The following is a 13,704-nucleotide window of genomic DNA, read 5'->3' as shown; positions in this document are numbered from 1 at the left end:
GCGGTCTTTTTTTGGGTTATAAACAGAGGCTGACCTTTCCCTTCCAGGTAACCCTATTTGTACATCATTGTCCAGGCTCTTTTACCTGGATAATATCCTGATTCAGGTTTTACCATCCAGGATTCTTTGTCTTCCTTGACAGGTTCTGTGGTAAGATGTACTCCCATTTGCTGTAATATATCTCTGCCCCATAACGTGATAGGCAATGATGCCAACACATAAGGCTGAGAAGTGCCTTTATGTCCCTCCTCATCCTGACAGGATAAAACTTGAGCACTCCAATCAGGACTTTGTGAAAATCCTAACCCTCTCAGCGTGCAATCAGCCTTCTGAAGAGGCCATTGCTTAGGCCAATGTTGAGCATCGATAATGGATATGTCTGCTCCAGTATCAAGGAGACCCTCAATGGTCATTCTTTGCACAAGTAATTTGAGCAGAGGCCTTTTTGAACAATCTTGCGCCCAACAAACCATTTGTTCTTTCCCAGTTGACCCAAACCCCTTGGATTCTCTGTTTTGAGGCATATACATACCTGGTAATAAGATTAATTAGGCTATTCTATCTCCTGGACTGATGACTGAGATACCACGGGGAAAACTCACCATAATTTTAATTTCACCTGCATAATCACAATCTATAACCCCTGGAAAGATATGAAGGCCAGAAAGAATAGGTGAACTACATCCAAGAAGTAAGCCTACTGAATTTGGAGGGAGAGGTCCTGACACCCCTGAAGGAATTAATTGAACCCCCATCTCAGGTGTTAATATGAGTCAGGAGGTGGAGCAGAGGTCCAATACTGCGCTGCCTGAGGTTCCTCGGACAAGGGAGTCAATGGAAAGAAAGGATTGTGACGAGGAATGGTCTGGATTATGCCCGGAGTATGGCGTACTGGCATCTCCATAGCCCCGTACATTTGTGGGCCCTGAGGCAAAGGGCCCCGCCTTCTGTTTTTTGACTCAGGCCTATTTACCAGGTTCTCATCAATATCAGTGACAGGCCTACACTTATTTGCCCAATGTTTACCCCTTCTACACTTTGAACAGATCCCTTGCATTGGGGACTTTTCTGTCTTCACCACTGAAGCTCTTTGGAGCACCTTATTAGGACATCGCTTCTCAAAATGTCCTAATTGGCCACAGTGAAAACAAGTTCTTTGTCTAGCTCCCCCTGCAGGGCTCAAGGGAGATACACCCCTCATGGCTGTCGCAATCAGCTGTCCTGTGACCACTGCATCATTAATGTCTCTGCACCATTTGTTTGCATTTTCAAATGCCAGCTGAAGTATTAATGGCATCGCAGTGTCAGCGTCGCCAAAGACACGAGTGGCTGTTTAAATGAGTCTATCTACGAAATCTGCATAAGGCTCGTTAGGTCCCTGAAGAACTTTTGAGAGATTACCTTGTAAATCACCAGAACCTTGTAAAGTCTTCCATGCTCTGGTAGCTGCAATAGCAATCTGCACATATGTTCCTGGTTCATACTGGAGCTGTGCCTCTAATGTGGCATACTCACCCTCACCTGTAAGCATCTCAATATTTCTTTGTGGGAAACCGGCTGCAGCATTTCTACATGCCGTTTCTAAAGATAACTCCTGCCAGCCAGTCTTCCAAATCAAATATTGTCCTCCACTCAGCACTGCCTTACATAATTTTTTCCAATCATCGGAAACCAAATTTAAATTTGCCAATGAGTCTAACATACTAATAGTGAAAGGCGCTTGGGGTCCATAAGCCATAAGACTCCTTTAGCTGCTTAACGGTTTTAAAATCTATCGGTTGATGAAATCTCACCCGATTTTGATCCTCAAACACTGGAAAATCCCATCCATCCCCCATTTCTAATGCTTCTACTCTTTTGGCTAACTTGCGGATGGATTGGGTGAGGCTGGCTGCTGGCTCCTCCCACGGAGGCGCAGATGGCTGAACTATGGGCAGCGGCTCCTTATTTTGTAATTCCGCACCTGAGCACAGGCTTTCTAAATCACTACCACTTAATTCTTCCTCCTCCTGCTTACTCCATTCTCGAATATTCCTTCAAGCGTCTCTGCACTTCTTTTCACCTGTTTTTTAACTGGTTCTTTGGACGAAAGTAAGCATTCCCGAATAAGTTGCCACATAGGAAATGTTCCTCGGGGGAGGTCTCCCTGTTTCAGCGCTTTCTCCAAATCTAATTTATGTAAATCCCATTGCGGCACATTAAGAAGTCCTTCCTTTAAAAACCAAAGACTTACTTTTGCTATCACATCCACATAAGCCTCAACCGTGGCTTCTTTTACTGCAGTACTATTAGCTTTAAGTAAATCTTTTATAACTCACCATTCGGTTCTTAGAAACCTCTGAGCCCATTATTCTGGCTATTTATTTTTTATCAAAACTCCTTTCACACACACATTCGCGGTCGTTCCAGTCTGAACCCATTTGGTTCTATTCTAAAATATCCTTGCCCTTACACTGCTCTGACCAGAGACTCCCGCGAGGTTCCTCCCTACCTGGGACATTGCCTCGCCCTCCGGGAGGTTCCTCCCTACCATGCCCTAAGTGACCTGCACTTCAGAGGTGATCTGGGAATAATTATTGCCTCGCCCTCCGCGAGGTTCCTCCCTACCATACCCGAAGTGACTTGCACTTCGGAGGTGATCTGGGAATAATCTGTTAAAATTTTTTAATTTTTTTATTAGCTGCAGCTTCTTTTTGGGTTGCCTTCTTTATGGGTTTTTTCAGGTTTCTCTGGTTTTTCAGTCTTTAGTTTTCTTTTTAAGCACTCTCGTGCCCTTTCATGCCCCTCACTGGGTGCCAGTATGTCGGGGTCCTTCGTCCCTGGTCCCTCTCTACTAGTACGGGGGATAGGGAAAAACACACCCCAACCAGGCCAAACCGCGAGAGGAAGGGGCCCAATGTCCTCCCGCACCCGGCCTTCTTACCCGGGAGCACAAACAGAGACATCACGCAGCATCATCAAGGCAGGAAGATCTCTCTCCCTTTATTCCCTAAATCCCTCCTCCTTATATTGGGTGAGGGAGCCTATCAGTATACAAGATGGACAGGACAAAGAGATCCATGTGTTTTATCTCTACTACAAGCCTCAGCAGAAAGTTATCAGACACGGCATTACTCAGCCCCCAACAATTCCCGAGCCTTGAACTCAGGCCTGCACACTATTCCCAAGCCTTGGAACTCAGGCCTGCACACTATTCCTGAGCCCTGAACTCAGGGCCTGTACACTATTCCTGAGCCTTGAGCTCAGGCCTGCACATTGTTCCTGAGTGTCTGTGTTCTAGGTGAGTGCTCCAACACTTGAGGCACAGAGTCACTTCTGCCTTTTTAAAGTAGTTTACGCTGGGCGCAGTGGCTCACACCTGTAATCCTAGCTACTCAGGAGTCTGAGATCTGAGGATCAAGGTTCAAGGCTAGCCCAGGCACAAAGAGTCTTATCTCCAGTTAACCTTTAGAAAACGGGAAGTGGGGCTTGGCTCTACAGTAGGGTGGTAGCCTTGAGCTGAAGAGCTCAGGGACAGCACCCAGGCTGAGTTCAAGCCCCATCACCCACAAAAAAACAAACAAAAAAAGTAGTTTACTGGAGATAAGAGTGTCATGGAGACTTCAGTGCAGGGCATGGCTTGAGTAGCTAGGATTATAGGAAGTCACTGGCTCCAGGGCTTCACTACAGTTTTTGTTGTTGTTGTTTTTAATCACTAAATTTACATTTTAAAAATACTGGCTTTAGTGGGGCCATGAATTTGGCCTAGTGGTAGAGTGCTTGCCTAGTATGCACAAAGACCCAGGTTTGATTCCTGAGTACCACATACATAGAAAAAAGACGGAAGTGGTGCTCAGGCTCAAGTGGTAGAGCTCTAGCCTTGAGAAAGTCCAAGGACAGTGCTCAGGCCCTGAGTTCAAGCCCAGGACTGGCAAAATATATATACTATATATTTTGGCTTTACTGTATCTTGCATATAAATGTAACCTATTTTTTTTTACTTTCAAGGCTGTTTATACTATGGCTGTATCCAGGACTTGCTATATAAGTTGGACTCACTGAAAACTGCAAACATAAATCCTTTTTCTCAAAGGAGCTCAAATCATTACATCAAACATACCACTGGTTGCACCTCCATGTAGTCAACCTGCTGGTCTAATCTGGATATATTACTTATCAACTTATATTTTCCTCAATGCCTCTTTATGCCTAGAATTATATTCCTCATCTTCTATGTTTACCTAGATTCTAATTATTTTTTAAATCTCAACACCGTGCTTGGCATCTACATACTCTACTATCTCATTTAATTCTTGAAATTATATAATGACTTATCTCCTCTAGTAAACTTAAAATGAAGACCACATTATATTTAGAATTTCAGACAAAAATATACTAGCTTGAAATGGAAAGAAGTACAAACTGTAGTGGCACACATTATAATCCCAGCACTTGGGAGTTAATGGCAGATAGTGAGTCTAAAGCCAGCTTAGGCTACACACTACTGAATGGGAAAACAAGGGAACAACCTATGATTAAATGTTAGATATTAATCACACTTACTAAAAGAAGCTAATAATAATCGCCTAGGTATTATGTCCTATTTTTAGGTTTCTTTTTCTTTTCTTTTTTTTTTTGGTTGGTCATGGGGCTTGAACTCTGGGCCTGGGCACTGTCCCTAAGCTCTTCAGCTCAAGACTACTACCCTACCCCTTGAAACACAGTGCCACTTCGGTTTTCTGGTGGTTAATTGGAGATAAAATTCTCACGTTCCTTAGTGCCTCAGTTGGCTTTGAATTTTGATCCTCAGATCTCAGCCTCCTGACTAGCTAGGATTACAGGTGTGAGTCACCGCGTCTGAATATTATGTCCTATTTAATTACACAGAGTTTAATTCTATATACATATTCCTTAAGAAGCTCAATCTTCTGGGTATGCATATAATACTAGAGATCAAACTTGGTCATAAAGTCCTTAAAAATTGCATTATTGATGGGTATATAGCTAAATAGAGTAGACACAGCAGAATATGTGCTTAGCATGTATGAGGCCCTAGGTTCAATTCTCAGCACCAACTAAAAAAAGCCTATTATGAAAATAAAAAGATTATGGGGCTGGAAATTTGGCCTAGTGGTAGAGTGCTTGCCTAGTATGCACAAATATCTGAGTTCAATTCCTCAATACCACATATATAGAAAAAGCTGGAAGTGATGGTGTGGCTCAAGTGGTACAGCATGCCAGCCCGAGTTCAAGCACCAGGACAAAAAAAACAAAACAAAAAAAAACAGCAAAAAACATCTATTAACCACATTATTTCAGATAGCATAAGGTAAAACCATTCACTGCAATATGCTAAGAGTTATATATTCACAGAAAGCCAATTATATTTTAAGAATTTAAATACTTTTTGAGTTGTACACCAAGTGATAATTCATTGTATTATCAAGCTGAGTAAAATTACTGAGTATAATTTGTTGTGTTGACAAACTGAGTAAAATTACAATACACAAATATATACTGGACTTTCAAAAGAGGGAAACCTATAAACTAAGAAGTTAAAAATACTGTATGTACACACATAAACATACATACATATATATATATATCAGAAATTATATGCAAGGATAGGATATTCAAATTGTGCCATGATACCAACCTGCTTATTACAAAGGAAAAGCTGTACCTTACAATGGAGTGATGTGTTGTTCAGCACCTTAACCAAGTGAGCATATCATCAATAGTGGTAAAACTTGAAATTACAGAGTTCCTGATGTGATATAATGAAAAGCAAAGAGTATCACTTATCTAGTACTCGTGACCAAGATGCTTTTAACAAGAATCTAATGAGGAGGAAACGATCTAAAATGTAGGGCATAAAGACACATGTGATTTAGACCCTTTTTAAAGTGGAATAAACTCTAGATTACGTAGGTGCGCTACAACAAGCAACTAAAAAGTGGAGAGAATGCTCTGGATTCAAAAATTCAGAACAGACATAATCAGATGGAAGGTTCATATAGTAGGTGGTTGGGCCCTAAAATTCCAAGAAAAGGCTATGAGGCATGAGCTATGTAATTACAGATTATGCATTAAATTTCACAGATTGTTCCTAATGTTTTATCTTCACCTTTTCATTATGCATGGTTTCAAATTTGTAAACATTAGTGGGGAAAATATAAATTTTACTTTATATTCGTGTTCAGAGAGATACTTTAGTTTTACCTCACCTAAAAAAAAAGAATGTGTATTGACAAAAAAGTAACTTTTTTCAGTACTGTGTTAATAATATATACTGAGAAAGAAACAATACTTTCTAGTCAATCATTCAACTTTTGATAATTATACTGTGATGGAATACAATTAGATTAATTCAAGTTTCATCCCCAAACACTACCAAAAGTGTTAAAGAATATATTTATAACAATAGAATACACTTGACTCTTTTCTCCTTAAAATTTCATGGTTGACACTTTTGCACTTCAGGAATTTTAACAACAGCAAATACTATCCAGGAGGTTACTTATTATATGAGGCTTAATACAACAGAATCACACAGACTTCAGAAGTTACATAAAGATATTTCTTTTTTGTAATAATGGAGGTTGAACCTAAGAGCTCTTAAAGATTCTTCAAAGGAGGACAAAAAACCCACAAAGGCTCCACAGATGGCTTTAAGAAACATCTAAATCCTTAAAAACATGTGATAGGTCTGCTGTTTTGGAAGGAAAGGACTTTCATTAGCTCCTCAATGTGGCTTATGACTCAAAAAATACTTAAGAATCACTGTACACACACACACAAAAATTCCACTAAAGATAGCATTTCTGTTTTTTTTCCTTTTCTTTATTCTTTTTCCTCTTTTTCCAGTCCTGGGGTTTGGACGCAGGGCCTGAGCACTGTCCCTAATGTTCTTTAGTTCAAGGCTAGATAGAGCTCTACCACTTGAGCCACAGTACCACTTCCAGCTTTTTCTATGATTAATTAGAGATAGGAGTCTCACAGACTTTCTTGTCTGGCCTGGCTTCAAATCATGATCCTTAAAACTCAGCCTCCCTCATATCTAGGGGGCATGAACCACTGGCACCCAGGTTGAAGATACGGTTTCTTATGATAATGTACCAGAGATTTAAGTAATTTTCTTAAAGTTTCTTTTAGCTTTTGAACTATAAAAATTTTAGGAATGATATCTATTTTAAGAAATTATAATTTACTAAAATCTCCAAACTCATTTAAGTTAATTTGGACTTGTGAGTTTTAAATAGTCACAGTATTTTTAAAACAAGACTTACCGTTGAGGTGGTGTCCGTGGGCTCTTAAAGACTGTAGCTTTAGGTCTATCAGACTTGGAAGATTTGCTTTTCACTTCATCTTCATATAACTCTGCCAAGGCCAACTATACAATAACATGCTTGTTATACAAACATGTAACACTAGAAAGAGACTATACTATAAAACCTATAAATCGAATATTAAATTGAAATTGAGTGGTAAGGATTGTTCATGAAAAACATGAGAAGGTTGTTGCTTCAAAAAATGATTCCTTTTCAAAATAAATTCACTGCCTATTACACTGAATAGAACTAGATGATTAGAGAAAATTTAAAATATACTTTTTAATTATTTTCAATTAATTACTCAACAGTTTAAAAACATCAACTATCAATCAAATTTGGATTTATATAACTCTTCCAATTTATAAAAAATTTCACTTAGAGCCAGGTGTGGTGGCTTATGCCTATAATCCTAGCTACTCAGGAGGCTGAGATCTGAGGATTAAGGTTCAAAGCCAGCCCAGGCACAAAAGGACCTGAGACTCTTATCTCCAATTAACTTCTAGAAAAGGAGAGATGGCACGTGGCCCAAGGATAGGGTGGGAGCCTTGGGCTGAAGAGCTCAGGGACAGCACTGAGGCTGAGTTCAAACCCTGTGATCCATGTCCCCCCCAAAAGTTCACTTAGATATTTCAAAATCTAATGACATTAGACATTTTCAAAGTTATTGCTTAAAAGTCTATGGGAGGAAAGGTGGGACAAGAGGGTGGATGAGAAGTCCTGAGTTTGACTCTGAACAAGAGTGAAGTAAGTAACCAAAGAAAGGCTGTATTCTGAAGAGAACAAGAGATGGAACATGAAGAACCATGATGGTAACCGGACAAGTGAAAAGCAGGGAGAAACTGAAGATGCAAAGGAAAAGTACAGAAAAGTAGTAAAAGTCCCAAACCCTGTCCATGGCTCACCAGGATCAGGAATGGGGAGTCAGAGAGCTGAAGATGCAATCATATATTTAAGCTAGACAACTGCAATTCCAGGGGGAGGGTAATTCCACATCTTCTGCAAACCTGTTGGAGTTTGGTGAGATAGGAACAATGGAAGCACATTAACTAACAATATAGAAAGTGAAAAAACAAACAAAACCTTGAAATTCTGGAAAGGAAAAGCTTAATAAGTAAAAACAAAACAAAGGAAAATCTCAGGTGAAAGTCTTCCTGGTAGACTGGATCAAACCAGAGAATTTTCAGGCCTTGAAAATGAATTATACTTAGGCACTAGTAGCTCACACTAGGAGGCTGAGATATGAGGATCATTGTTCAAAGGTAGCCTAGAAAGGAAGTCTATGAATCTCTATTTCCAAATAACCAGCAAAAAGCTAAAAGTGGAGTTGTAGCTCAAGTAGTAGAGCACTAACGTTGAATAATGTATTGCAATGCTAAAATAAAGATTTTTCTTTAAGTAAAAATGAAACATTGAAATTGGATAGGGAACGGGGGGGAGCGGAGGGAACAAGATGAGGGGTGGGGGTGGGGGGGAGGGAAATGGGGACCAAGACATGTGAAAGGGTATCAATGTATGGGAATTAATGTACCATCTATCTGGCAAATATCATGTAACCCTCCTATTAATTACAATAAAAAAATATATGAAAAAAAATAAAACTTCCGGTAGTATCACTAAAAATCAAACTTACAAATCATGAATATAGAAAAGAAACTAAAGAAAAATAAGCTAAAACATAGAAATTATATTTAAGAAAATCTTGATAAAAATAGGCTTGTAGGTATGTATAGAAAAGGACAGCTCAACTGTTTACTACATTTAAAACTTCAGGTTGCCAAGAACTATACAGAAGAAAGAACACTGAAAGCTGTGAAAGAAAATCTCGTCATGTTAATTATAAGAACAACTCTAGTAGAACAGATATTCCTCAAAAGAAACTTTAAAAACAAAGAGGGAACGATGTATATCAGACCCTGAAATTAACTATATAAAGTATGCTATCCAGCAAAGCTAATTTTATAAATTTAACACAAATAAAAACCTCCCCCCCCAGAAAAAAAAAACCTCTAAGCATTTCTGGATGACTAAAACAAAGGACTTACACACACACACAAAAACCCAGAAAGATCAATGTAGTAACAAAAATAGAGGAAACAAAACTCATTAGATGAATAAATACTTAAATAAGGAATAGACATAAAACTCTACAAAAAATAACAATAGGACAGGAATTACTACACATCTTTCAATAACTCTGAATCTTAATATTCTTAATTCTCTGATCAAAAGACACACACTGTCAGGACGGTGTAAAAAGCAATATCTGACTATAATTTTGCCCACAAGAAACACATCTCATGAGGAAAGACAAAGGTTAAGAAGAAAAGATGGAATAAATGTTATTTCAAGCAAATGAAGCCTGCAATCAAGCAGGAACACTACCTACAGACTTAATAAAGCATACTTCAAAAGAAAACTAATCAGAAGAGAGAAAGGGCACTTCATATTGATTAAGGAATAATATGCCAGGAGAATGTAACAATTGTAAACACATATGCACCAAATGTCTGCATAGTCAATTTTAAAAAGCAAATATTACTGAACATAAAAGCAAAGATATACCCAAACAAACAGCAGAGGATTTTATTACTTTACTTGCATCAATAGGTAGGTCAACAAGGAATTAAAATGACACTATGAAGCAAATGGGCTTAACCCAAAAATCACAGAATATCCGGTCTTTGCTTTAACTAGAATAGGTTGTATCTTAGAACATAAAGCAAATCTTAACAAATATAATAAAACAGAAATGATTCCATAGATTCTGGCAGACTACTGTAGAAATTATAGAAATATTCAACAGTGACAACAGAAATGACAGCAATATACAAACATGGAAACTGGACAAATCATTTTCAACTAATCAGTTCAGAAAGGGGAAGAAAAAAAATGAAAACACAACTTTATCAGAACCATTAGGACACAGTAAAGACAATGCTAACAGGAAAATCCATCATTATGAACAAACATTTAAAAATATCAGAGAGATGTCAAATAGATAATGTAATGATATACTTCAAGCTCATAGGAAAAAAAAATAAGAATAAGTCAAACAGTAGCAATAAAGACCGTGTAGAATGAAATGCAGATTAAAAGGACAATATAAAGAATCCATAGGGGCCGGGAGTTTGGCCTAGTGGTAGAGTGCATGCATGAAGCCTTGTGTTCAATTCCTCAGTACCACATATATAGAAAAAGTTGGAAGTGGTACTGTGGCTCAAGTGGTAGAATGTTAGCCTTGAGAAAGTCCAAGGATAGTGCTCAGGCCCTGAGTTCAAGCCCTGGGACTGGCAAAATAAAAAAAAGAATCTGTGAAAAGACTTACTCTCTGAAAAACTATAAACAAGATTAACAAGCTAAGCAAAAGTAAGGAAGGCCAAAATAAGCCAAAGTAGAGATAAGGAAAAGTATTTCACAACAAAAATCAATGAAATTCAGAGGATTATTAGAAGATACCTCAAAAACATATTGTAATAACTATAAGATCTAGAGAAAAATAATTTGTACATGCAATTGCGTATCAAACAAAGAGCATATAAATCATCTAAACAGATCTATAGCAAGCAATTAAACTGAAGCAGTAAAAAAGAATCTCTCAAAGAAAAAACCAGAACCAGATACATTCACTGATTTCTATCAGCCTTTTTTAAAAAAGCAAGATAAAGAACAATGCCCAATCCCAGAATTCAACCCCTATGACTCACAAAATAAAAACAAAAAACAAAAAAGCAAGATAAAGAAAAGGGATACAAACAGGAAATAAGCAAGGTAAATTATCCCAAGCTACATATGGTATGATCCTGTAATTAAAAGACCCTACAAATCTCCTGAGAAAATTTTGATACCTGGTAAACATTGTCAGTAAAATGCCAGTATGCAAAATAAATACACAAATCTCAGTAGCTTTTCTATATACCAATAAGGAATGAGATGAAAAAGAAATCAGGAGGGCCGGGAGTTTGGCCTAGTGGTTAAAGTGCTTGCCTAGCATGCATGAAGACCGGGGTTTGATTCCTCGGTACCGCATACATAGAAAGAAGCCGGAAATGGTGCTGAGGCTCAAGTGGTAGAGCTCTAGCCTTGAGAAAGTCCAGGGACAGTGCTCAGGCCCTGAGCTCAAGCCCAGGACTGGCAAAAAAACAAAACAAACAAACAAAAAAAAACCACCCAGAACTGTCCAAATAAAATATTTAAAAAAAAGAAATCAGGAAATCAATTCCATTCACAACAGCCTCAAAAGTATGGGAATACCTTAGAATAAACCACTAAGGAGATGAAAGATCTCTAATGAAAACTATAAAACATTGAAGGAAGCAACTGAATAAGACATTAGTTGATAGATTTCTTATGTTCACAGATTAACTCATACTTTCAATGGAAGCAAAATGAAAAAATTTTATGCAAGTATATCCTTAACCATTAATCATATATTAATTCACTAGATCAAGTTTGTGAACAATTTGCTACGTATCATTAAAGTCGTTATTAAATAATTTTCACTTTTCACATAAAAAAAGAAATGGGATTTAGAAAGCGAAAATTGTTATATTGTCTTAACATTAATGGCATTCGACTAACCAATGATAAGTTACAGCACACTTGTCAGGCAAAGAATGAGCCAGGATGATACAGGAATTGTGCAAAGGCCCTCAACAGATATCATTAATTCTCATCACCTGCAGTTTACAAGTGAAGACAATGCAGAACATAGAGGCCAAGACTTTTAAGTTCTCAGAACCAAAGTTGATCCGGCCAGTAATCCTTTTAAAAAAAAAAAAAACAAAAACCTTAGGCTGCCTCTTAGGTCCACATTTTACCACCTCTACCTCTGAAACAGAACTGGACACTGGATGTATCACTGAGGTTATCATGAGACCACGAGACTGATCTCCAATGAATCACTAGAAAAGGGGAAGTGGGGCTGTGGCTCAAGGGGTATGCTGGTGGCCTTGAGCTGAAGAGCTCAGGGACAGCATCCAGGCCCAGAATTCACGTCCCATGACCTGGGCTGGGCGTGCGGCAGAGTGCTCACCTAGCATGCACGAAGCCCTGGGTTTGATTCCTCACTACCACACACATAGAAAAAGCCCTGAGTGGTGCTGTGGCTCAAGCGGTAGAACCGTATTCTTGAGAAAGCCCAAGGGCAATACACGGGCCCTGACTTCAAAAAAAAAAAAATCATTTCATATTCTTCAACAGTATCCAACACCAGCGATGCATCTGAGGACCTATTTACTATCTTCATCCTCCGATCTTAGCAATAAGATACAAGGCAGAAGCTAACGTACTGACTCAAAAGTGTAGAGTGAATGCGTAGTTATTAAACTGCTCTGTCTCATTTATTTTATTACATCTCCTCACAGGTGTTAATCTAATATAAGGAGATTTTTTTTGGGGGGGAAAAAAGGGGGTATGGAGCAATTTCTCTGTTCTGGGTACTGTTCCACCAACTTCCTCTTACAACTCTAAAGGCACCTTCCACAAAGAAAACCTACTAGAGAAAACGGAACCATTCTCGTTTTTAAATGTCGGTCATCCACTCAAGAGACGGGATCCCGGAGGAGACACCAGCACGCTGCGACTGCGGGGTGATCACCCGGAGAACTGGCCTGCAAGTGCTACACGCTCCAGGGACTGGGCCAAGGCCAGCCAGGAGGGAGCCCAGGCGCCTGCGCGCCAGCCCCCGCGCACCTCCCCGCGGCCCCGCCCCCCCGGCCGCGCGCCTCCCCGCGGCCCCGCCCCCCCGGCCGCGCGCCTCCCCGCGGCCCCGCCCCCCCGGCCGCGCGCCTCCCCGCGGCCCCGCCCCCCGGCCGCGCGCCTCCCCGCTGGGCGGCGAGAGACACCCCTCCCCTCCCTCCCAGGCTCTAGCCTGGTCGGGGGACGCCTAAGCCACGCTCGGCCGCCCGCCCTCGCGGCAACCTGGCCGCCGCCGGCTAACGGTTTCTGCAGCCCTCCTCACCTGTAAATCCCGAGCGCTCGGGGGCTGTGGCCTGGAAGACCGCCCCTCCAGCTCCTCCTGTCCGACGCCGCCGCCCTCCGCCATCTTCCGCCCGCTCGCGGCACCCCTGCGGACGCGCTACCACGACTTCCGGATCTGGTTGCTTAGCAACTGAGGAAGGAGGCGGAGTCATGCAGGGAAGCCCAAGGGAGGGGGCGGAGCCGCGGCAGGCGCGTGCGCGCTCCCGTCTGGCGAGGCCCTCTCCACCCTGGGCGCCGCAGATCTCTGGGTTTCAGCTCACCTGTCCCACCTTGGTCTAGTTCTCCCCTCTTGATCTTCAGTGAAACTCACTCACCTTTTCTGACAAAGGCTGATGGGTACAATGTGACCTGATGTTTACAGCAAACAGGTTAAAACGCATTGCAATCAGAACTGGAGTCTTTTAAGCCTGCT

At 40.5% G+C, this 13,704-nt stretch overlaps 1 protein-coding gene across 1 annotated transcript in view; it reads right to left on the bottom strand.

Annotated features, from left to right (window-relative positions):
• Nucleotides 1-13,394, bottom strand: part of Ubxn2b (UBX domain protein 2B) — a 28,871-nt gene extending 15,477 nt beyond the window's left edge. The window contains exons 1-2 of the mRNA XM_090338848.1: nucleotides 13,273-13,394; nucleotides 7,269-7,372 (exon numbers count right to left, since the gene is read on the bottom strand). Of these exons, the coding sequence (XP_090194974.1) occupies nucleotides 7,269-7,372; nucleotides 13,273-13,356 (188 nt within the window). The 5' untranslated portion in view covers nucleotides 13,357-13,394. The remainder of the gene's footprint in view (nucleotides 1-7,268; nucleotides 7,373-13,272) is intronic.
• Nucleotides 13,395-13,704: the final 310 nt, after the last annotated feature.

This window comes from Megascapheus bottae, chromosome 9, assembly GCF_031878675.1.
Source record: "Megascapheus bottae isolate mThoBot1 chromosome 9, mThoBot2.hap1, whole genome shotgun sequence".
Lineage (NCBI taxonomy): Eukaryota > Metazoa > Chordata > Mammalia > Rodentia > Geomyidae > Megascapheus > Megascapheus bottae.
Note: the sequence above shows the minus strand (reverse complement) of the source record. Positions and strands in the feature narration are given on the sequence as shown.